The 26,924-nt window shown below is 40.9% G+C and overlaps 1 protein-coding gene across 1 annotated transcript in view; it reads right to left on the bottom strand.

The window, feature by feature from the left end:
• Positions 1 to 26,924, bottom strand: part of CHRNA4 (cholinergic receptor nicotinic alpha 4 subunit) — a 117,041-nt gene that overhangs the window by 34,492 nt on the left and 55,625 nt on the right. The window contains exon 4 of the mRNA XM_042466412.1: positions 25,238 to 25,347. Within this exon, the coding sequence (XP_042322346.1) occupies positions 25,238 to 25,347 (110 nt within the window). The remainder of the gene's footprint in view (positions 1 to 25,237; positions 25,348 to 26,924) is intronic.

Genomic DNA, 26,924 nt, shown 5'->3' with positions numbered 1-26,924 from the left:
AGGCAAATAAAAATGATCAAATCCCTATGCGGTTACTGTCGCATCACATCTGTGCACTGAAGCAATCCAGGGAAGTTTGGTGGAATCTGTTCATTTCATAAATGTAAAATGTTTGCCCTAGATGAGTTCTGAGGATGGTAATGGTGGGGAACACTCAACGTTTATGTGGAAGAGATTTAATAATCATTTTCAAATTTAAGTCAGACTATCTCTTTATTTACTGATTAGTACTACTGTATTGGAAAAGTCTGAAGAATAAAATTGTTTACATACCAATTGTTCTGTTCCTAACTTAAAAGTAGACACATTAAAATCAATGGAATTCAAGTGAGACATAAGTAACTCAAGCCCCATTGATTTCAGTGGACCCAGCCTAAAGAGAACAAAAGAATGTATTTTGACAATTTATGCAAGCACAACCAAATGTTATCAGTCTTAGAATGAGGTTCCCAAAACAGAATACAGTGCTCTAGAGGAGGCCTGACCAGCACAGAATATAGTGGGACTATTACTTCCTTTCACTTGAAACTATGGCCCAGCACAGCAACTGCACATTCCAGAGCCCTAGTATGTGTGGGCACCGCCATGATTGCGAAGCCCCACCCACATGGGGCATGTATCCATGATGTGCAGGAGCCCAAGCGCCCAAACTGCTCTGGGTGGAAGAGCTGTCATAGGGCTGTGTTGCAGCCCTTATGATGGCACAAAAAAGGAACTGCCTAGAGTGATTCCTTTTAGACAGAGCATCTGTGCTGCAGCATGTGGATGCTGCAGAACAGACGTGGGGTAAAAATGGGCAGCACGGGGCCGTCTGTCTGTACTGCTCCTATATTTCTATTGAAGCAGGCTAAAATGGCATCCAGCTTCTTTGCTGTAGTGTTACAGCTGGCTCTTGTTCAACAATAACCTCAAGGTCATTTCCATGTATAGTACTCCTGAGTCATGTACCCCTTATCCTGTATCTGTGCTGTTTGGTTTTTGTGGTCCTATGCTTACCTTCTTAATTTGGGATTTATCTCAGATTCTCCTATGATTTTCTCCCTGACATCTTGTTAGAAATGCAACAATGATCAGTAATTAATGAGTGAAATATATCATAGGTGCTGAGCAGATGGACCAGGAAGACATGGGCTTGGGCTCCGCTTTCTTGGTCCAGGTGCTAGCCCAGATCAATCCATAGGCTTGCATGGGGATGGGTGGGTGTTTACATGCCTGCCCATCCCTGTGCCATGGACCTAATACCACCACACACCCTTTACTGTCCATAGTAAAGAGATCCCTATCACTTCATCTGAAGAGGAAATGTGGCTGAACCCACATGATCAGATGCCCTGTTTCATATCAGATGTGGTTACAGGGGTCTACTCAAGAAAGTGGCCATCTGATCTAACAAGGTTTGCCATTGAGTTTCCACAAAACTCCATGGCAAATGAGGGATCAATTTGACCTCCCTCAATGCCCTTTTACCCTGAGATCAGGCCAGCTCCAATGGATCCACATCCGATTTCCCAGGATCTGGCCCAATCCTGGCCCTGGGGCTTTGGCCTATGTCATCCAAACAAAATGATTCAAGGCTGAGGGGAACATGATCCTTTGGCTCGTGAGGACAGCCTCATAGAGAGAGTAGCAGTAATAAGGTTAAGTCATTTTCAGTGATCCAGAGATTCCTCATTTCTTCTCCACCTGCCCCACCCTCTCTGAGTTGTAAATTAATATCCTTGGTGATCCTTCTGCCTCGTCTTCTTCCTGCTCCTTATTCTCACACTTCAGCTATAAGCGAAGCTAGCTTAGTTTAAGTTTTCTTGTCTTTAGTTGAGGTCTTACAATAAAGACTTGGTTGGTTTGTTTAGCCACTGGTATATTTGTTCCTTAGTCAAAAATTTTAGCCACCTCCTTCAATCACTTTCCACCACAGAAGGTGAACCTTTTTGAAAAACCTCTTTGAAGTTCCCAATTGCCTATTCTTATTTATGAAATAGAACCTTTTTTATGTAGGCACATGAAAACGTGGGCACATTTTTGTTCTCATGCCTCCTGACATTTCTGGAAGCAAGTTTGTCTCACAAAGGCATTCTTGCATGCATTTTTTCCTAATACAAAGCATTTATGTCTACAATTTCCATGGATATGCATTCTCCCTCTCTATATGACAACTGTATCACAAAATGGGGAGGAGTACCTCCCAGAAGGTTTTCAAGCTGTGTATTGATTCAGAAATGCAAAATCACAAAAATTCACATCAAAATGAGAACTGAACAAAATTTTCCCTCTTCCCTAATGTAGTGGAAGAGTTTCTTTTAAAAAAATTGTAAGCTGCTTTGTGTCCCATTTTGTGGGGGGAAAGCAGGATAACAACAACAACAACAACAACAACAATGCAAATAAAAATCAACAGCTTAATACTGTGGCAAACTTCACATGCTCAACTAGAAAACTTAGGCTTTCTGCAGAATTAATACAATTTGGCACTGCTTTAACTGTCATGGCTCAATGCTATGGATTTCTGAGGTTTGTAATTTTGTGAGATATTTAGTCTTCTCTGACAGAGACAGACAACAACAAACTACAAGTCCCAGGATTCCATAGGATGGAGCCATGACAACCACCCCAGTTGTGTTACACAGAGGGACAGGATAAAAATAAATTTTATTATTATTATTATAGTTAAAGCGGTGTCCAAAACTGCCTTATTGCTGCAGTGCAGATGCAGCCAATGGTACAATGTCTGGGCATTTCTTTGTTGCCATTGTGCATTGTGAATGTGGGGAAGGGATGAAGCTGTGAAGAATAAAATGGTTTCCAGGAGTGAGCAAGAGTAGGAGAGAAGAAGCTGTGGGATGGAGGAAGGCTTTCATTTTTTATGATCCAAACATAAAATGACTAGTCTGGAGAACTTTACATAATTGCTTCTTGGTGTCTCTCGCCACAGGAGAATACAGAGATTTCTAAAACAGGTCATTGCCTCCCTTGCATGTTTCCCAGCTGTCTTTTTTGCTATTAATATCAGGCCGGGACAGAGAAGTAAGCTTTCGAGATGGTGTTGTCAAAAGAGATCTCACAGATGCTTCTCAGCTTCTACCTGCAGTAACTAGCTAGTCTGTTTCTCAATGGTTTGTATTAGGAAGCTCAGCTGGAAAGAACAAGTGGGAGGAGAGAAAGAGAAGATTGGGGATAAACCAATCTGGAAAGGCACCAGCTGCATTTAAGGATAGGTAAAAATTTTGTTTGTTTTTGATGAGGATTAATAAGAACTAGAGATAGAGGTCTGAGTGTTGGACTATGACCCTTGAGAGCAGGGTTCGAATCCAAGCTCAGCTATGTAAACTTACTGGATGACCTTGAGCAAATCCCACGCTCTCAGCCTCAGAGGATGACAATGGCAAACCTCTTCTGAAGAAACCTCCCATGATATGGTTACCATAAGTCATATACGACTTTAAGGTACACAACAATAACAGCAAGATGGGGGACACCTGGCTGAATGAGACTACGTGTAAAAGGGATCTAGGAGTCCAAGTAGACCACAAGTTGAATATGATTCAACAGTGCTATGCAGCAGCTAAAAAGGCCAATGTGATTTTAGGCTGCATCAATAGAAGTATAGTGTCTAAATCAAAGGAAGTAATAGTGCCACTCTATTCTGCTCTGGTCAGGCCCCACCTGGAAGATTGTGTCCAGTTCTGGGCACCACAATTCAAAAAGGACATTGAGAAACTGGACTGTGTTCAAAGGAGGGCGACTAAAATGGTGAAGGGTCTGGAAACTGTGCCCTGTGAGGAATACCTTAGGGAGCTAGGGATGTTTAGTCTGGAGAAGAAAAGGTTAAGAGGTGATATGATAGCACTGTTTAAATACTTGAAGGGATGCCATATTGAGAAGGGAGCTAACTTGTTTTCTGCTGCTCCAGAGACTAGGACCTGGAAGAATGGATGCAAACTGTAGGAAAAGAGATTCCACCTCCACATTAGGAGGAACCTCCTGACAGTAAAGGCTGTTTGACAGTGGAACACTCTTCAATGGAGAGTGGTGGAATCTCCCTCCTTGGAAATCTTTAAACAGAGGCTGGATGGCCATCGGTTGGGGATGCTTTGAATGAGAGTTCCTGCATGGCAGGGGTTGGACTGGATGGCCCTTGTGGTCTCTTCCAACTCTATGATTCTATGTTTTCATATTTGAGAAGAAAAGAAAGTGAGATTTTAAGAAATCAAACGTGGGAGAAACTGAAACTAATAGGGACTTCAAAGCTGGAATTTCAGTTCACAGAATCACAAAATATGGGGCTGTACAGACTGGTGGGAAAGGCATATGATGCACACACTGACTCTGCCCGCATGCTGGTGTGATGTGCCACAAAGCATGTGGCAGTGCAATACACTGCCTCAGAAACCATGTCCTATGAGGAAAGATGTAGGGAGCTGGGTATGTTTACCCTGGAGAATAGATGGTTAAGAGGTGGTGTTATAGCCCTGTAGATATTTGAAAGGATGTCATACTGAAGATAGATCATGCTTGTTTTTTGCAGCTCTAGAGAATAGGGCATAGAGCAATAGATGCAAACTACAGGAAAAGTGATTACACCTAAACGCTATAAAGAACTACCTAACAGTAGGAGTTGTTCGACAGTGGAATACGCTGCCTCAGAGTGTGGTGGAGTCTCCTTCTTTGGAGGATTTTAAAGAGAGACTGGATGGCCATCTGTCAGGGGTGTTTTGATTGTGCATTTCTCCATGGCAGGGGGTTCGACTTGATGACCCTTGATGTCTTTTCCAACTCTCTGATTCTAGTTTGGGGACTGAAGGAAAATAAAATCATTTTGGAGGAGATCAGAATTTTTATTTGGAGGACAATGTCTTCACTTTGCCCCTCCTGTAGCTACACCCTTATGCTCCTTAGTCTGAGTCTCTCTCTCTCTCTCTCTCATTCTCTCTCTCTCTGTCTCCCTTTTCCTTCCTCCTCTAATCCATATTGCTCAGCTATATCACAAAAAAGACCAATTTCCTTTAGAAAGCACCCCAGCCAAGCAATTTGTTACAGACAACTACAGAGTCAGCACACCAAAGTCATTGTGTTTTGCTTTATGAAGACAATTCCATTTGTAGGAATGGCTGGAGGACTTGGCTGGCATTTACATCCAAGTATTTACCGCAGATTAACAACATGTTGCCAACAAATTGTAGTGAAGCAAGATGCAGTGGAAATGATGAGAGCCAGGTGTTCCTGTTTGGGAAAGGTCTATTCTTTAATAGTACAGAATACATACATTCTGTGTACAAACTCCCAGGTTGAGCCCCTCCTTATCTCTGGATAGGGCACAGAAAGACACCCTTGTCCCGAGACATTGGCTAGCCATTACCAGCCACTTCCTACAATTCTTACATTGGACTAGGGGAGGCTGCAGCAGGTAGCTTTTGCCTGAGTGTACTCGTACAGGAAGGATTCCACCATCTCTTCTAGTCTCACTGAATTAATTGAACACAAGCTACTTTTGCACTTTGAACTCAGTTTGCAGGAATGGATGTAAGTTGAGGATGAAGGGAGAAGGTGGGAAAAGAGAAGTACTGGGACATTTTAAAAGCATCTGAAAAGTTTGGATAACGGGAATAATTGGGACTGTGCTTACTAACCTGGGATAGTTGGATGGTATATAAATGGGTAATTTGCTGTCATGCAACTTTCTCTTCATGGAAGATGGTGGTATCATCATCATCATCATCATCATCATCATCATCATCATCATCACTTCTTTCCAAACACTGACAGGCTAATGCAGAAAGGGCAAACTGCCCATGCACCCAAGGACTGTGTCCTCCATTGCAAAGAACACACCATGAGAAATCAAAGGCTTTCATGGCCGGCATCCATAGTTTTCTGTGGGTTTTTCGGGCAAAGTGGCCATGTTCTAGAAGAGTTTGTTCCTGACATTTCACTGGCATCTTCAGCCCGAAAAACCCACAAAAAACTAAACATGCAGCAACCTTGGATTTCTTGCCTTGTAATGCAGCATACATGCTGGCTTGGCATCAAACCATACCTTGTAACATGCCTTTTCCTTGATTATCCCATGCTAGAGTCCCAAATGGGCACCCTAACTGCTTGTGGGGGACTGGCAAGTGAGTAGTTTTATTTTGTTTTCAGTAGTTTTGTTTTATTCAAAGTCTGAACTAAGCAGCTTGTAGGACCAATTGAACGCTTGTCATCCTAGATCAAGATTGGGCTGTATGCAGCTCACAGCACCTGTTTTCACAACCTCTGCATCTCCCTGAACCCAATGTAGAAAATAACTCTTCCATAAAATTTGAGAAAGTATGATTCTTAAAACCATGTTATCAAAGCTGGGCACCTAGTCTTAATCTCAGAAACGAATGACCCGCGGTGGCAGTGTACATGCTGGGTGGCTCAGTGGGACACCTGTGTAGACAGCCGCCATGGCATAGGAATGGAAGGCCAGGTGGATAGTCTGGACATTAACTGTGCAGGGTTTTACTTAACCAGCACTTTGAATCTACAGCCTCCATTCCAAGTCTGTTACCTGGACACATTTGATAGTGTAGATACAAAGATAAGTGAAGTACATAAGACTGTGTGAAGTGTGCTCATAAAAATTAGGAATTTTTTGAAAATTTATCCCTACCTGATCTCCCCCCCCCCCCCCACGTGATATGATGGTTCCCAAAATCTTGATTTTAGTCCCAGAGCAGCACAAATGCTTTTGTGATCCACTGTTCTTCCATTTCTGTATTCGATCCCCAGCAGTGCATACGTGCATTATGCCACAATGCTTGTATCTCTCCCCCCTCCCTGCTTACTAGTTTCCAAGATACATTAATGCATTTAAATCACAGACTAAAGAAGCTTGGCGTGGTCAGGCAGCTGTGTTATGAAATAACCCATGTAAATGTGCTGTCACATTGAAACTATTTTTGCACCGATTTAAGTAATGCATACATGCTCTGGCATGCAATGTGCAAATGCACTAGTTTGGGAATTAATTCTCTTACAGAAGCTGGAAGGTAGATGGAGCAAAATATTGGAAAGAGTGAATCCACTGAACAAAAACAGAATGGAATAAGGGCAAACTCTTCTTTTTCCTGATCAAAATACTATACAGTATTAGCATAACCTGAATTCTACATCTGAGGTGAATTATGAAAAACATACAGACTAAATTGAGAGTAAATTGGGAAAAAATAAGCAAAATATGGACATGTTGTTTTGCATAATATTATTAAACCTCTTCAAATTATTAGAGAAAGTGTTCTTATAAAACCTTGACTATTGAACATGCTACTTATCAGTTGTTCTCTAATTTGGGAGATTTAAACTGGTATTTTCTATGTACAGATACTTTCAGTCATAATATTCAGGAACATGTTGCGTGTTCTTGTGTGTTTTTAGTAGAAGTTGAATTCTCAAGTAAAAAATACTCTGCCTAGTACCAAATTTTCTGTTGAGGACTGGGATTTGTTCTTAAGTGAAAATAAGTCTTTGTTAACAATGTTATGCAAATGACCACAATTCCTTTCCTCTGGAACCACAGTCAGGCTTAGGTCCAGGTCCAGGTCTATCTGAAAGACCTATCTCCCACATGAACGTGCCTGAACACTTAAGATCTTTGAGAGTGGTACACATCTCAACCCCACCACCTTCATGATCATATTTGGTGGGAAGACATGATGGCCTTCTCTGTGGCTGCTTCTACTAAGTAGAACTCCTTTCTTTGAGAAACTAGGCTGACTCCTTCCTTGCTGCAGAGGGCTCTTGTAGCATCTTTGAGACTAACTAACTAAAAGACATTGTAGCATAACCTTCTGTAGACTTGGTCTACTTCCTCAGATGCATGGAGTGAACTGGTGCCAATGCATTTGAAGAAGTAGAGCATATCTACAAAAGCTTATGCTACAATGTCTTTTGCTCAGTTAGTCTCAAAGGTGCTACAAGATTCCTTTGCATACTAATACTCCAGACTAACATGACTTTCTCCATGCTGTCTTTCTGTTGTGAAGTGAAGCTTTTTCTATTCTTGCAGGTGATGGGGAACTGATTGCTTTGTATAAAGCAATAGATTTTCTGTTTTAGTGCTGCATTGTTTTTAATCAATACAGACCTTTCCATAGGCAGCTTCAGATTATTTTAAATTTCACTTTTTGTTTAGCTGAAGTGTGCTTTTCCTTGTTTTTCCTTTTGTTCTGTAAGTCCCACTTTTGCGTAAAAAGATGGATTATAAATAAAATGATTGATTGATTGAAAAGAACCATGACCCAAATTGTTCCCACTAAAGTTCTACTACGATAAACTGATTTTTGCTGGCATGCAAGCTTCCCTGCTGTGGAATTCTGCCAAAATATAAGCCTTGCAAGGTTCAGCTAACAAAACAACTTTGTCCTGACATCTGTCTGTTTCTGGTACAAAATGAAGGAGAGCAGCTAGAATGTTGGATTGGGACTTTCAAGAACCAGGTCCATTCCGAACCATAAAACGAATTAGTTTGCCATGGGTCTGTCGCCCTCTCTCAGCCTAGTCACCCTCACAGGGTTGTTGTGAGGTTAAAATTTGTTGTCTTGATCTCATCAGGTGGAATATAAATCTAACTAATGAAGGAATGAATAACATTTGAATGTATGTGGTATAAAGAATGAGTCAGTGTGGTGTAATGGAGTTTCACTCTCTGTTCTGCCATGGTAACCTATTGGAGAGCTGTGGACAAATCACACTATTTTAGCTTCAGAAGAAGCCAACAGCAAACCTCTTCTGCATAAATTGTGGCAAGAAAACCCTGCCATATGCAGAGTCAACTTGAAGGCAAACAACAATAAGTGCTATGAACAGAACTTTGGATGAACCAGAGAGATTCAACATTAAATTTCACAAAAGCTTATGCCTACTCCAGACGTAAGCGCCACTGAGTTCAGTGGGACTTACACTCAACTCAGTGTGTACAGGACTGCAACATCATTCATAAAATCCACAGGCTAGTCTTTAGACTTTCACTAGCTTAGGGTTGTTGTGATTGTGATAAATTCATGCCTATTTCATAACTCTTTGGAGGTGAGGTAGATTCCAAAATACAATTAAAAATACATTCTGTACCCAAATCCTCCACATTTTAATACTTTGACAGTAATGTTACTACTGTGTAGATAAAGGATTTGCATCAGTGGTGGCTAGTGACTCCCACAACTCTGCTCTGGATTTTAGTCTCAACTTTATAGGAGATATGCAAGATAGCTGATCTATTTGAGGGATACAGTTCAGCACTTTGGACTTCACCTTTAAAGTTTTGGCTCATATCTAGAGCATAGTTACTATCCCATTGGCATGGAAGCCACTAACGGTCACTGGTTTGTACTATCCACATAATTTGATTCTGATATTACTGGGCAATATGAAAAGCATCCCAATTAGACTTGGACCAATTGGAGGCTGACAGATTTAGCTTGGGCCCAAATCAGAATCTCAGTTTGGAAATCCAAAATTTTCGAATTGGATGATTATAGAAGCCCCTTTGGAGGCAATTAAACCTGTCCTTTTTCAGGCAAATTGGTGAATGGGTATTTGTGGTACATGCCTTGAATTTTGATTTTGTTGAGGGTGGAACTCCCCCTGATTGTTTTTTAAATTCTCAACATACTTTGATGAAATTTTCAGGGGAAATTACCTTTTGAGGAAATCATACCTAACATGTTATGCATAAGTACAGATTTTGGGTTGTTCAGGAATAGCCTTTACAGCTGAGAATTTTAAAAACAAACAAACCCACACCTCTCATCCCTCTAGAAGTTTTGTATGCAGCTGTTATTGAAGTAGCATATAAAATAAATATGGCTGTAGTGAAGACATCTGCAGATTTCCTAAAAGACAGATGCAGCATTTGATGAGAATTTGAGTTCAACTTTGGGAAAAGAATACTTTGGTTCCTGTGCCATTTGAATGAAAATTCAGTTTGTCATTCAAGAATCTCATGGCAAATAATTATCTTTATACGCATCCTCATCGGCATTGTTTCAGAAGGATGGGTGCAGGGGAGAAAGAGAAGTATTAATGCCAGATATAGATTTTGATGTGAATGCTCTTGGTTTGTTCCAGCTAGAGCAGACATACTGAATCAATTGTTGAATCCTGAATCAACATACAGGTGAAGCCCATTGATACAATAGGACTACTTAGGCAGCATGGAATGGAGGTTTGACTGTTGGACTATGACTCTGGAGAATAAGAGTCCAAATCCCTGCTTAGGCACAGAAACCCACTGGGTGACCATGGGCAAGTCACACACTGTCAGCCTCAGAGGTAGGCATAGGCAGAACCCCTCTCAACAATCCTGCCAAGAAAACCCTGTGATAGATTCATCTTAGGGTTACTATAAGTCAGAAACCACTTAAAGGCACACAGCCCCAAGACTCTGAGACTAGCAACAGGATTCAGGTCCTTTTTTCACTTTCTGTTCACTTGGCACCAAGATTACAGAAAATAGGACAGAACAGAGGTGGATTGTCCACTATTACCAGGGACAAAATGTGGAACAAATTCAAGACCAAACTGTAGGACAACTGCAGGACAAAACTCAGCCCAAAATGTAGGACATTTAAGAAAAATGGAGGACCTTAAATGTCCTACATTTTGGGCTGAGTTTTGTCCTGCAGTTGTCCTACAGTTTGGTCTCGAATTTGTCCTACATTTTGTCCCTGGACAATTATGGCAACCCTAAATGGGTGTGATACATATAGTGGCAGAGAGAGGGCTGGGGGTGTAACTGTACACTGTAGAAATAATGCAGTTTGACACCATTTTAAGGACTGTAGCTCCATTCTATAGAATCCTGGAATTTGTAGTTTGATAAAGAAGATGATTGCATTAGTTTTCCTGCTGGGATAGACCTTGGATGTAACTTTCTTAAGGCGGATATTATTGCATTCACCCATCGTCGGGCAGTGTGCAGCCCATATGCAACCCAGGCTTCTCCAGGCTTGTCCCACATCTTTTCAAGAATGGGAAAATCCTGGCAGTGAAATGAATATGATAATCTCCAAAGTCTTTAGCCTTCTCTGCCAAAGAGAGCCTCAAAAAAGCCTTATAAAACTACAAATTTCAGGGGTTTGTGTAGACAGACTCCTACAGTGTTGTCAAACTGCATTATTTCTACAGTGCAAATGTATCCTTAGTCACCCAGCTTTTTCCAAGGTGCTTCAACCTCCCACATACTACAAACTCATCTGAAATAGTTTTAATATGCTTCTCTTGGGTGGGAGAAATGACCAAGAACTGAACTGTCCTCTTCAGTGATAGGGAAAAATTATTTCACAGAAAACAGTACATGATGGACAGGGGATTTGGGGAATTGCCATTCAGAAAATAAAATGTTTTAGAGCTCTGAGTACAAGCAGCCATTGCCAAAATCTTCTTCCAGTATACCTCCCAACCTGAACAGAGCTGGGTTAGTCAAATATGTCTCCTCCACCTCTGAGCCCCTGGCTAAACATTAAAGAGGCACCATTGTTAACATTCAAATTGCAATATTCTCCAATTAAAGGAACCTTTTGTTCAGCAAATATTGAGTACAAAGGAAATTAGAGCTACAAATTAATGAGTTTAGTGGGGAAAGCGTTCCTGACTTAATGCTGAGGAATAGATTTGAGTCCATTCTCAAGGGGACCCGAAAACTCCAAGGCTGAGATAACACTATAGCACAAAGTATCGGCTATGAGAAAGAGCGAGATCTGGCAACTTTTTAAATGACTCTAGAGAATCTTAAATCTTAATTCCACCTCTCCCATTCCCAAAGAAGCATCTAGCTATTCTGCCTGCATCCAAATTAATTATATGGTAGCAGGGCAAACTTGGCAACTATCTGGGTTGTGAAAACATCTAGGAGCCTTATCCACATCCGGTTATAGCTCCAGTTTTGTCCATTCCTTAGACTGTTTTCTCCAGCACACACACAGATACAGACACACACATACACAGATACACACACACACAAACACACAATACCAATGGTAGAAATATGAGGCTTTCCATCTTTTAAGATCTTCATGGGAGGGCTATCTCTTTGTCCCACCACCATCACAGGTGTATTGGGTAAGGGGTGGTGAAACCAAGAAATTGAAATCCAACAAAAATTTTAAAATCTGCAGAAATAATTCTAATTAAACGGGACTGCAGGAGGAGTTGGACTATACAGCAGATGAGACCCTCTGCCCTCCAAGGAAAAATAAGGAAGAATCATGAGACACTTCCTCTCCCCACCCATTCGTTTCTATCTTGACTGAATATAATCAATGAAAGTTATAAGAATATATAGACAATTGTCCCTAAGATGTGACAGGACCCATCAGGGTAGGGCTGGAAACACCTTATCATCAATAGACATTGGCCATGATATCTCAAGCTGATGGGAGTTTGAGTCCAATATCTAGAGGGCTGCCCATCTTGTATTAGAGGGTATAATGGCACACCCTCTATTGTTTCACAAATGAAAACTGGGACACATGTGGCCAAGCAAAATCAAGATGTGGTCCAGATGGCAAAATATATTAAAGTGAAAGAATACACAAGCAAGGAGAAGCTGCAGTAGTTTGCTTTTGCCTGAGCTTACTGGACAGGGAAAAATTCTGCTCTCCCTTCTCCTCTCCCCATTGCTGAGTTAACTGAGTGCAGACTACATTTGCACTTTGAACTCAGTCTGTAGAAGCTGTAGTATTTGAAGACAAAAGGGGAAAGTGGGAAGAAGAAAGAAAAAATGCCATTTTTAAAGCAGCTGAAAAAGTGGGGCAGCAGAGGATTAATCGGCACTGTCCAAATCAGGACAGCAGTAAAGTGTGTAACGACAGGACAGAACCATGTGTGATCTGAGAAACAACCCCTTGAAAGCAGAGTCATCATGCCAAGTTTACTTTTTCTTTCTGTAACTTACTTTGCACCCTACTGTCACTACATTCAGCATGTCTCCTGACTCCATAAGTGAAAGCAATTATGGAAGTTGCAGTGGGGAATGACACATTGCACTGACAAAAGGGTAGGATATAAAGCTCCCAAAAACACCTGCTGGGATAACTCAAAACAGGGCTGGCATTTTGAAAATGGGCCCTGTGATTTTGATAGAGTACTATTCCAAAATTTTCTCCATTGTTATTGCCACACAAGTGGGGGGTGTGTGTGTGTGTGAAGGCTGTAGCTATGGGGGGCAATGAGGGTATTGTATTCCTAAGAATTATGCCCCCCTCAATGAATTTTTCCTTCAAATTTCTAGCGCTGCAGTAACGGAAAACTGCAGTTGAACATTGACGACTACAGTTTAGCCATCCAGAGAAAAGGGGCAGACAAAGTTACCAAGGTAATGTGAACAGGTAATGTGAACAGAAAATGCAACAGTTCCAGGTATGAATGATTTCAAGTTCTCCCTCTCTGCAATGCTATTTTGTGGACTGAAGGAAAAGAGCACTGTGTGTGTGTGTGTGTGTGTCAAATTCTCATTTGGATGGGCAATGCCCTTCCTTTCTTTGGTGTGAGTGTGAATTTTTTTAGAATTTTGAGTCACAAGGATGTAAAAGGGAATATTGACATACCCTTGAGGGTGTTTGAAGGTTGGACTAGAAAACTGGGACACCAGCATTTGAATGCCTGTTCAGCTATGGAAATCCATTGGGTGACCTTAGGCAAGTCAAATTCTCTCAGCCTCAGACGTGTCAGGATCAGAGGACCCAGTTCTCAATAACCCAGACAGCATCGTAGTATAGTAGAAATTAGAGATTTATTCTGGATATCAAGACAGAAAGTTTCCCATCCTGGGTTCAGGATCAGAACTGAAAAAGTTCCCCCTTGGACCATCACAAATACATTCCCATCCTCTAGCTCCCCCCTTTCCAACCCAGATCACTCCCCTTTGATCCAGATCAAAGGGTCCTACATGTTTCCCTCCTGCCCTTCCTGTTATCATTTCATCTCCCTTCAGAAAGAAGATCATCCCTGTTTCACAGCTCAGATCCATGGCAGGAAGGTTGGGGTCATAAAACTACAACTCCTTTCCGCCGGCAGCCATCTGCCCCTCTCGTTTGTTTCCCAGGCTTGGATTTAGCATAATTGATATCCCCTTCTCAATAGCCAACATACTATACAGCGTTAAATCACCCTATCACCATGCCTTCATATCTTCATCCTCTAATATCATCATATCATCATGCCAGCATGACAGAATCATGCATATGGATTCTGACATGAGAAAGGGAAAGGCAAAAAAACCAAAAACAAAACAAAACCAAAAAAACCCCCTCTGAACAAATCTGGTCAAGAACACCCCATGAAAAGGTCGCCTTAGGATTGCCATAGGTTGGAAATGACTTGAAGCACACAACAACAACTCAGGAATTTTCTTGACAAGATTAATCTACAGCCAAGGAAGTATGACTTGACCAAAATCACCCAATGGCTTTCCATGGCCAAGTGCAGATTTGAACCCTGGTCTTCCAAACTCTTTGAACTATTATATTTCATTCTGGCTCTCTGTTACCAGAGATCTTAAATGGAGATGTCAGGAACTAAACTGATTGTACCACTTCACAGGTGAGCTATGCTTCCTCAACTGAGCCTTAATAAAGTGCTGGGAAACCTGCTGCCCTCCAGACACTGACTGTAATTGCCAGTAGCCCCAGCCATCATGGAGAAGGAAGATGGGAGTCGCATTCCAACAAATGTCCATATCTTTGCCCTAACTCTTTCACTTGATAGCTGCTTAGAGTAAAGAAAGGATGGTGGCGGAAGCTTCCCTGGCATAGCTCCACTTTCTGGCAAATGCTTTGGCCAGGTCTTGAGAAACTGTTTGCTAAGCCTCTGAACTAATCTAACAAAGCCTGCTGAAGAGAAACCCAGACGCATATTAATTCCCCCTCAGGACATTAATTTGGTTTTAGATTCCTCATGAATGTTGACAAGTATATATACTCCCTGGAACAAGCTTAGCCACAGTAGCTGATTTAATTGGGTCCTCCAGAGAGTGTTGATGGAAGCTTTTGACAATAATGAGCCAAGATGAGAGGATAACTGAACAGCCATGGGGATGGGTCCCTGGAAGAAGCAAATCTCAGTTTCAGTTCCACGTTTCCTTATTTCTCCGCCATGGAGGAAACAAAGAAGGTTTTTGTTCACGATCTCAATCCAAACACCTGCCTTTGCCACTGCTTTGTTTGTATTTATGATTAGCCAAAGAAGATGTGACCTCAGAGACCCATGAATAAAGGGTCCTGTTCCTTCTATTCTATCATCTAAGCCTGCATCTGCACTGCAGAAATAATGCAGTTTGATGCCACTTTAACTGTTATGGCTCAATGCTATAGGGTTCTAGGATTTGTAGTTTTGTCAGATATATATCCTTCCCTCTCAGAGAGTTCTGGTGCCACAACAAACAACAAATTCCAGGCTTCCATATGATGGCATCGCGACAGTTAAAGCTGTATCAAATTGAATTAATTCTGCAGTGTGGCAGCAGAGTCACATTGTAGTGGTTTTTAAATGATGTCCAAATTGGTATGTGTATGTGTATTTCCATGTGCGCACCAGCATGCACACATATTTTGGAAGGAATCTGATGGGAAGGGTATCCTTGTGGATAGGAATGGGGAGAATATTTGAAAATATTTGAATAATATTCAAAACACAGAAGATGGAGAGCCAGTGTGGTGTAGTGGTTTTAGCCTTGGACTTTGACTCTGGAGATCTCACTACACTTAAGAAGCCCTCTTTTTAGCTAAAACCCAGCTTGCATTTTCCATCATATTTTTTCCTTAAGTTCATTGTATCAGAACACTGTTGAAACACACAAGATTCCAAATTGACCAGAATCAAAATGTTAAACTGAAATTAATCCACCACTAAAAAGAAAACTCCATGACTTTGGGGATGTGGGTGGGATTTGCTTGGAGAACTTACAGAAGCAAATATTTCTTTTTCTTTGGCTATGATCCAAGAGACAAATCATATAATATTAAAGTGCTGATGTTTCATTTAGCATAAGGTAATTTCATGTACTCATAGATTATTAACTGCATAGCCCTTTTGCCGAAGAGATGAGAAACAAATCTTTAGAAGGGATAGACAACTGAAAAAGCACACAATTGTTTCTCATTTTGGGTTGCCTTAAATGCAATAACTTATCCTGTCCCCCTCCCCCTGTTTACAATTTTTATAAGAAGGATGCTTCCAAATGCCTGTTTCTGAGCAGATATGGCAGCATCTAAGTATTTCTTTTTCGCCTTGGAGTAGGGATCTATAAATATAAAAATGAAAGTTTTTTAAAAAAATAATGCACCACTTTTAGTTTGTCAAACCTTATCTGCTGTAGCAACTATGACTGGAAGGCTGAAGTTTTACTGCAGTCTCCATTGCCACATCTGTTCAACTGCCACTGTTCCTCCTCACTGCTGTTCCCAATTTCTTACATTTTATACATCACTGCAGGAAAGGAACATCATGAGGCTTATAGTATAGCCAGAGGTTAGGACAGCTGCTTCTCTACAGAGGTATAGCTTCCTGCCTACAGAATGCACTTAAGCAGCCTGGTTTGCATCTGCTAAATAATGTTGCTACCCTCAAATGTCCTGGAATTCCCACTACAAATCATCTGTGTGACGCCATCTCCATCTCTCTATCTCTCTTTTCAGAAACCCTTCAAAACTCTTATTTTCCATAAAGAATTTTGGACAGTGTCAAAGCCTTTCGCTTGAAGCAAATATGATATTAGGGCTGAGTGACCTGAAACATGATGCATCTGAGGAAGTAGACCAAGTCTACGAAAGCTTATGCTACACTTCTTTCACACAGTCTTAAAAGTGCTACAAGATCCCTATACATCCTGGTATTCCAGACTAAAATAGCTATGTCTCTGAAATGAAATTCTGCTTTGGTCAGGCCCCACCTGGAATACTGTGTCCAGTTCTGGGCATCACCATTAAAAAAGGACATTGAGAAACTGGAGTGTGTCCAAAGGAGGGTGACTAAAATGGTGAAGGGTCTGGAAACCATGTCCTATGAGGAATGACTTAGGGAGCTGGGATGTTTAGCCTGGAGAAGAGAAGTTTAAGAGGTGATATTATAGCCCTGTTTGAAGGGATGTCATATTGAGGAGGGAGCAAGCTTGTTTTCTGCTGCTCCAGAGACTAGGACCCGGAGCAATGGATGCAAGCTCCAGGAAAAGAGATTCCACCTCAACATTAGGAGGAACTTCCTGACAGTAAGGGATGTTTGACAGTGGAACAAACTCCCTCGGAGTGTAGTGGAGTCTCCTTCCTTAGAGGTCTTTAAACAGAGGCTGGATGACCATCTGTCAGGGGTGCTTTGATTATGATTTCCTGCATGACAGAATGGGGTTGGACTGGATGGCCCTTGCAGTCTCTTCCATCTCTACGATTCTATGATTCTATGAAATGGGACGTGAGCATTCTGTAGGGCAGGAGGAATTGCCTCTGCAAAATCCTTCTTCTCACTTTAGTGATGATTTGGTACAATTTGAGAAAATGTTCCTCTGTTCATCCAGAGTAAGGAGAAGAAATGCACTGTCCTCACTCTGATGTTGTTTTGTGATTTCATCACAAAACCAAATCTGATTGATACCCAGGTGCTGTGACATCATCACACTGACCATGGGTGTGTCTGCGCTGCACAATTATAGCACTTCAACAGCACTTTAAGGAATTCTGGTATTTGTACTTTCATGACATACTTATCCAGTGAGCTCTGGTGCTGTAGTTCCAGGGAATGTGCTCAAAAATTGTAAAATTCATAAAACAACAAATCTCAGAATTCCACAGGAGGCAATTGTGGCATCCCATCAATCCCGCACTGTATGTTTTTATCAGGTTGTAACCCTGCCTCGATCCGTAGGGAGAGGCGGGGCAATATAAATAAAATCATCATCATCATCATCATCATCATCATCATCATCATTATCCATTGCTACCTGCATGTTCCATCTCACCTGATGGACTGCTGGCCTCAGACTGCTTCCTGCCAGGACCAGGCCCTAGGTACCCAGTCAGGAAAGGGGATAAAGGCTGGGTGCCCCTTTGGGGGAGCCACTGGGGGGGGGGAGCAAGGGCGAGGGCCAGTCCATTTGGCTGATAGGAAATTTTAATGTATTTTAATGCAATTAATTTAACTGTATTTTGATGTTAACTGTATTTTGATTAATTTACCTTTATTTAGTTAAGGTAAGGGGATGAATTTTTAGTTGCGTATGTGTTGTGCAATTGTTTATCTAATTGTTTATGCATTTTTGTAAACCGCCTTGATCTGTTGGAAAGACGGTATATAAATAAAATTATTATTATTATTATTATTATTATTATTATTATTATTATTATTCAGTGTGGATACACCCTTCATGATCCCTGATGTTCTGATTACAGCAACAGCAGCAGCAAACATATGTTCCAGAAGGGGTAATAAACAGAAATGAAACAAGGCAAAATCGTGCTCAAAAGAAAAGGCTGAGAGGAATTACCTGATAATATTTCAAGGGCCCCAAAACTCCACATTGTTACACTGAACATATTTCTCAACATCAACATCAACATCAACATTTATTACGGCACACAGCCAGCACAAAGCCGTAAAAGGTATTCAGGAAATTCAAGGAAAATTTGATCATGTGTTCACAACATAAGTAAAATGTGGTTACAACATTCAACCTCAGGATATAGGCTATATGTATTTGCTGTAAGAAAAGCGCTAATATTCTAAAATAAAAATTTAGCATGGACATTTAACTAGCCACTATCGACACGTCTATCTCTTGTGAGATCATTTCAGGAACATGTATTTTTGATAACCCTTTATGTTAGAAAATTTTTAAAATATAAACATTTATACAAATTCTTATGTATTAACATAATCAGTCTGATTATACAAAGTTATATGGTATGAATTTAAATGATAAGACAAAAATCTTATGGGTTATTTACAGCAATTTGGCCATAAAATGTCAATAACAATTACTGCATCTGTTTTGAAAAAGATTTACGACAGGTGATAGCGGCTGCAAAAAATTTAGCAGCTATAAAAGTTATATATTCACTACAGTCTGCAGAAAGTAGTCAACATAAAATTTCTCCTGACTAAATGTTTATCCATGAAGGTTCAGCTGAGCCATGTTAAACTGTGCATGTTCTTCTTGGACTTTGTGCTTCATCCTCTCTCCCTATTCTCCTCCGTTGTTTAAATCTAAATTGGAAGCTCCTTGAAGCAAGGGCTGTTTTTTTCTTCTTAGAGTATTCTGGAGAGCTCTGTGTCCATTTAAAGTACTACACAGGATCAAAGTCTTTGCACTTGTGGCACTGGAAGCATAGGATGCTTCTTCTGTAATAAGATCCATTTGTATTCTACTTTGGTCTCTGTAGGAAAGTATTTCCCCCCCTATTCTGCCAAACCTTTATAACAGAAGTGGAACTACCTGCTTGTATGGTTTTTGACTGTTGTTTGTTCTTAATGTATTTTCATTTTCTCTCTTCCCAACCCCCTACACACAGAGAGACACAAATATATCGGTAGCTGGAGCAACCTGTGGCTAGACACTGTAACTCAGAACAGACTAAGGATGGAACAGAAATTTGTCAATTTCCCGACTGTCGTCAAATTTGGAGTTTTCAACCCCTCAAGAAACTTAGGCAAGAAGAAAAATGGCAAGTCCAAAGTTCCCTCAAATTGCAGGAACTGTTGTTTTGTTCCCATTACAACATAAACAGCGTTGCAGTCAAAACCTATTTAGAGCATTTTTTGCTACACACAAAAATCTGCATGCTTGCCAAGGTGAAAAAAAGCACACATTCACCTGCTTACATTGTTTTTCACTATATCCTTGGGGAAAGTGCAGAAAATCCCAAACTAAAGTGAACACCATTCCTCTATACAAACAATGTAGTGAATCATTCCACATTGTGGCTGCAGCCTTTGCTGGTTTTAAAATTACACAACCCAAATGTTACACAGCAGGAAAAGAAACTTGGGCCAACTGAAGCTGCAGCCATTAATAGTTTTGTTGTGCAACATTTTTTTTACATAGAAAACTGCAGTGTTGCTGACAAAAATGTTGTGCAAAATCAGCAATGTTGTACAACAGTCACATAGTTTCACTGTGCAACGCTGCTGCTTTTGCACATTTGTAGTGCAATATTTTTGTGGTGCAACATTGCTGTTTACTATCTAAAATAAACCATTTTGCCCAAAACACACATGTGGCTGCCTGTGTGTTTTCTATAGTGAAAGTTGTGCTGCTTTCAGGGTGGGCTGCACAGTTGTCAGGAGGAGCTGCATAGCTTCTAAAAATTGTGTAGTTTTCTGGGGAAGCAGGACAGCTTTTGTAGAAAAGTTGCACCATTTTCAACAGGAAAAAAACTCCTTCATCATTCTTGACATTGGTCAAGACTGGGAGAAATCGAGATTTATGATCCCTACTACAGACTCTCTGATTTGAATGCATTTGAAATCCATGCAGCTTACTTTTGTTTTCAGTAAATGAAGAAAACAGAAGTTGGAATGTTATGCTAATTTATTAACTTCTTTTGTCAATCTGTTGAATAAATATATATGGCTGACATTCTGTATTGCTTTTACAGATTTGTAACCTAAAGCTATGGATCTGTAACTGCTCCATACTCAGTAAGACGTCATAATCATTATCATGGCCTTATTGCCATGATTGTAAATGCCTCCCTGCCTACCTTAACAGCCAGCAACTGCATTGAGTGAAGGAGATCTATTCAACTACTCAGTGAGCAAAATGCATGAAGAAGGAGGATGTTTCCAGCCCTCTCTGAGTAGTGAGAGAGAGTGTGGCTATGAGAAGGAGGATCTCTGTTTCAACACCTTGTTTCAGCCTTGCTTGCTGATGGAAAGGGTCTGGAAACATCAGCTTCCTTGCACTCCACTTGGCATCTCAACAGACCTCCTTTGTTCAGTGTGGCTGCTGGCTGTTAAGGTGGGCTTATGGGTTTGGACCAGATGATGTTAGAGAGGCTGCATCTGCATTGAAGAAATAATGCAGTTTGACACCACTTAACTGCCATGGCTCAATAATGTGGAATTCTGAGATGTGTAGTTTTGTGAGATATTTAGCCTTCTCTGTCAAAGAGCTCTGGTGCCATGACAAACTACAGAATCCCAGGATTCCATAGGATGGAGCCATAGCAGTTAAAGTGATGTCAAACTGCATTATTTCTGCAGTGCAGATGCAGCCTTAATTACATATACATAATAGCTGATGTAGGATATCAGTGTTTATAGTCATTAACTGCATCCTTCTGGGATCCAGAACAAATTGTCTGAAGCTCTGTTTGTTTTTTTAAAATGAGATAGATGATGGATGGATCAATTGATCAAGCTGACATTATCATTACTATGGCCAAGATTGTGTAGTGGAAATCTCTACATTCAAAATTATATTGAATGACCCTTAGTGGCATCATGGAACCAAGAGAGAATGAATACACAAATGAATAAGTAATGTAATATGTAACACAATGTATATTCACAAGTGCGGTGACACCACATGTGCAACTCTGCATTTGCAATCTAGCACTGAATGGAGATGTTCCACATTTGTTAAAAATGCCTACCCACTTCCATAAGGAAACTTATACATGTGTATGAAACCAACAGAAACCAGTATATCTCCACACACAGAGATCTCCATACAAAAGGAGGCACACAAATGCACAAATATGAATAGTAACATCATATTTTGCGGAGGTGCTGATCTATATGGGAACACTAACTTGCTAAAAAGTGATGTATAAATACTGGTGGGGGGGTCAACCTATCAGAATTGTAAGCTATTTCTCTTCCAAGTTGTGGTTTGTTTATTTAAAAGGAGAGCATTCAATATTCCAAGAGAACTTGGCAGCATTCTCTCAGAAGTCACAAGTTGGCAAGTACACTATCAGCAAGTAACTCTAACAACTTAAGAGCTTGGAGAGCGGATTGCCAATCAAATGAGTGCTGCCTTTCCTTAGTCTCTCTCTTTCCTTGTTCTGAAAATAATTCTACCAAGGACAAGTGGTATAACTGGGATGAAAAGAAGGTTCAGAAAGAAAGAAACAGCAAAATAAGAGCAACCTCCTTTAAAAAAGAAAAGAAAAGAAAGAAAGAACATGAAAAGAAGGAATGAAAAGGAAAGGAAGAACATAGAGTTTGCTTTTAATGAAATGTCCAGAGGTTTGGGCAGGGGAGAGTTATACCCCTCACAGATCTCACCCTATTATCTCCATGTTTTTAATTCAGAAAGACCTCTCACAACCTCTAGTAGGCACAGAGACAACTTCACAATGTCCCATTCCCAAGCTGCTATAGTTTCAGTGGTGAAGATGTTTTAAAACCAGAAGTGATGCATACTTTTGAACCCCTACCCTAGCTTAAAACAGTTTAGGGGAGTCAAAAATGTAGCCCACCACACCCCTTAGAGGCTAAAACATAAAAATAAAATCAACACAGTTTTAAAATATTGGCTAAAAACATAGTTTTCTCCCATAATCCATGTACAGAAACAGATTGAAATAGTAACTTGGGATGTACCTACACGATCAAAATTATGCAGTTTGCTCCATTTTTAATACTGTAACTCCATTCTATGGAATCCTGGGATTTGTAGCTTTGCAAAGTCTTTAGTCTTCTCTGCCAAAGACTACTGGTGCCTCACAAATCCCGGGATTCTATAGGATTGTGCCATGGCAGTTGAAGTGGTGTTAAACTGCATCATTTTTACAGTGTAGATACATCCTGAATCATTCTTTACAGATGGAAATGGAGCAGTGTCCACCATTGTTTAGGGTAACAAGGTAGCTTAGAAAGTTCAGGACAGGCTGAGTAACACAAACACAAGAGAAAGGAATGGTTAGGGTCTCAGGAAAAATGGCTGGAGGCAGCTGCCAATCCACTGCTGAGCCTCAGTGCCTACCACCCAAAGCACAGTTTGGGTGCCTCACACTAGGACTGGTCTTAGAGAAAATGCAAAACCTGGAGATGAAAAAGCTTTTGAAGAAGAGATGGCCAGTCTTTTTCACCATGAATACATGCTTTCTACATTAGTCTTTCTGCCCAAGCACTCCTGAAAATTTGCCCAAGAAAGTTGAGTATATTGTAGAGCAGAAGTGGGCAAGATGAAGCCCTGAGGATACATGTGGCCCCTGGGCTGGTTTTGTGGTCCTCAACCTTTTAGACACTGGTGGAAAAGAAGGTGAATTGCCACTTTTGAAAACCTTTAGGAACAATTTACCTTTTGAATAGCTTGAAGTCCCATCCCTGCCTGTACATACACAAACACATTTTTCAAACCAGAAGTGTCTGTTTCTGTTCCGTTTGTCTGTTGGCATTTTTGGCCTTTCATGCAGCCCCAGAGGCAGACCTGCTGCAGTTGCACATTCCACTGTAGAGCATTCTGGCACATAAAAGCACACACACACTTTATATGAGGAGCTTGTCAGACTTGTCAGTCCTGTTAAATCTCATGGTTCCCCTGTGTAAACTAAAAGCATAGCTAGAATACACTCAAGACAACACTAAAAGGGGAACATGGGTGCAGCTCAGAACCTGAGCTCCCTTCAAGGGATGCTTGTCAGTGGTTACAGACATTCTCACTGAAGAACTGAATAAAGACCTTCCAAGGAACCTTGGGGTTTCCAAGAACATTTGAAAAAGCAAACAGACCTTAACAGATTAGACAGCTGGGGCAAAACTAACAAAATGAATTTCAATGGGGAGAAATGTAAGGTGCTACATTTAGGCAGAAAAAATTAATGCAAAAATATAGGATAGAGTGACCTGACTTGACAACAGTACATGCAAGAGGGATCTATGAATAATAGTAGAACACAAGCTAAACCTGAGTTAACAGTGTGGTGTGCCAGCTAAAAAAAGCCAGCTTCAATAGGAGTACAGTATTTAAATCAAGGGAAGTCAGTATGCAAAGGGGCCTTGTAGCACATTTGTGACAAACAGAAAGAATGAAGTTGGTAGCATGAACTTCAGTGGACTTGACCTTACTTTCTCAGATGCATGTCATGAAGAACACAGCTCAAGTCTATGAAAGCTCATGCTACGAACTTCCTTCTTTCAGTTAGTCTCAGAGGTGCTCCAAGATCTCTTTGCATACTGATTTTCCAGACTAACATGGCTATGTGAACTTCAAGGCTTTCATGGCTGGCATCCATAGTTTTTTGTGGATTTCTTCTAGAACATGGCCATATAGCCCAAAAAACCCATACATATATATGTCTTTGAATTCAAGATCAAGGGAAGTAATAGTGCAGCTCTAGTCCGCTTCGGTCAGGCTTCACCTGGAATACCGTGTTCAGTTCTGGGCACCATAATGCAATAATTCATAATTCAAGAAGGACAAGCTCTGGACAAGCTGAAGTGTGTCCACAGGAGGGCAATCAAAATAGTGAAAGGTCTGGAAACCATGCTCTATGAAGAGCAGCTTAGGGAGCTGGCTATGTTTAACCTGGGAAAGAGAAGGTTATGGGTGACATGGTAACCATGTTTAAATATTTGAAGAGATGTTATATTGAGGATGGAGCAAGCTTGTTTTCTGCTGCCCCAGACTAAGATACAGAGCAATGGATTCAAACTACAGGGGGGGAAATATTAGGAAAAACTTCCTGATGGTAAAAGCTGCCTGACAGTGGAATACGCTGCCTCAGAGTGTAGTGGAGTCTACTTCTTTGAAGGTTTTTAAACAGAGGCTGGATGGCCATCTACTGGGTATACTTTGATTGTGTCTTCCTGCATGACAGGGGGTTGGACTGGATGGTCCTTGTGGTCTCTTCCAATTCTATGATTCTATAATATTCTATAAGTGTCCTGTTACACCTTCAGGACTAATAGCTTTATTATAGCATGAGATTTCATGGATTTCAGTCTAATTCAACAGATGGATGGAGAATGATCTTATCAATTCAGGTATGGAACTACTCAAAAAGAATGGCTGTGGGTGGGATGAGAGCCAAGCATAGAATTGGACAGTATTTTCTACATCCATTTTTGCTCTGACCTTACTTCTTACTTCCAAGAGTGTGCAGGGTGTGTAAGAACAGATGTCATTGTCCAAGATTATGTGAGTAAGTGGACTGGAATCCATGAAAGCTTGTATTGTCATAAAATTGTTGGCCTTAAAGGTTCAACATGATTCTCAGATTCTTGATCATAAGAGAGTGAAAACTGCAATAGAATGCAAACAGACATGTGCAAAATGCCATCTTACTTGTTATACAAAACAATGTCTGGTCTCCAAATGAGCTCAGAAGGAATTCGTATCGATGTAACATTTTCATATTCCTCAGGATCCCAGCGTAGTTTATAATCATGCCACTCCTGCAAAAATAAATAAGAATAAATGAAGGGAGAGGGACTTAAAACCCAGCACAAATAACAGGACTAAAAAGTGGAACGATTTGATCTATATCTTTAGAAAATGGATTTACATCCAGCAGTTTGTTACATGAAGCATGGAAGCAGAGCAACCACACTGACAATAATATCCTGCTTCATTTGGGGCACTTATTTCTTCCTAATAGCAGTGGCTGGTGGCTCCAATATCGGTGGGACAGTTAATTCACTCCAGTTTGAGGGATACAGTTCACACCACATAGTAACCTTGAAAGTTGGAGCAAGCTTGTTTTCTGCTGCTGCAGGGACTAGGACCCAGAACAATGGATGCAAGCTACAGGAAAAGAGATTACACTTCAGCATTTGGACGAACTTCCTGACAGTAAGGGCTGTTCGACAGTGGAACACATTCCCTCAGAGTGTAGTGGAGTCTTTCTCTCCTTGGAGGTCTACAAACAGAAGCTGGATGGCTATCTGTCAGGAATGCTTTGATTGTGATTTCCTGCATGGCAGAATGGGGTTGGACTGGATGGCCCTTGTGGTCTCTTCCAACTCTATGATTCTATGATTCAGACAAAACCCAGAGTGAACTCCCTATCCCACAGACACTAAAACCAGCAAGTGCCACAGTTCTTCTGCCCATCATCTCCTTTTCCCAAAGCCTCCAACTTCCCCACTACCAATCACAAGTTGCCATGGGAACTTCATGAACTCATATGATGATACCCACTGGGCAAATAGTTGTGGATGTCTGGAGATTATAGATCCCAAGTGATGCTCTATAGATCAAAATAACCCTCTCCTCATCTTCAGGTCCACATGTCATAACTAAGATTCAGTGACTGCTTTGAACTAGGACTCCCAGAAACACCAGCATAGCCCAAAGTTGTGTGGGATTTTATTTTTCAAACTCTGGTCTGTACTGATGAAGAGAAGTCCAGCCCCCTGCAGTATGCAAGTGAGGTGGGTTACTATTTGTTCTGTAAAACCACTCTAACACCATGGCTCCAGCAGTCACTGTTACTTTTCAGATTACCTTTAAAGCCCTACATGGCTTGGGCCCAGAGTACTTGAGGGAATGCCTTCTTCCCTATTGTCCGTCCCGCACACTAAGGTCCTCTGGAAGAAATCTACTACAGCCAAAAAAATCTAGGCTAACATCTGTCTCCCAGAGGGCCTTCTCTACTACTGCTCCTAAACTATGGAACGACCTGCCAGAGGAGATCAGTCACATTTCCACTCTGGCAGCTTTCATGAAAGCACTCAAGATGGATCTCTTCTGGCAGGCCTTTCCAACTTAGTTACCCTCCCCAGATATAGAGATATTTGTCCCCTCATCTGTCTATTTCCCCCCGCCAATGTTTCTGCCTATTTTTTGTTTGTTCAATATTTTTAATGTTTTTAATGTTTTAATATTATTACTGTTTAATTCTGTTTTAGTACTGGGAATGGGGGGTGGTGGTAGGTCTAGGGTTTGATTTTTTAACTCTATTGTAATTTGTTGTATTTTATTGTTGTAACCCGCCCAGATTCTTTGTGATTGGGCGGGCTAGAAATAAACC

Source organism: Sceloporus undulatus, chromosome 4 (genome assembly GCF_019175285.1).
Source record: "Sceloporus undulatus isolate JIND9_A2432 ecotype Alabama chromosome 4, SceUnd_v1.1, whole genome shotgun sequence".
Taxonomy (NCBI): Eukaryota; Metazoa; Chordata; class Lepidosauria; order Squamata; family Phrynosomatidae; genus Sceloporus; species Sceloporus undulatus.
Note: the sequence above shows the minus strand (reverse complement) of the source record. Positions and strands in the feature narration are given on the sequence as shown.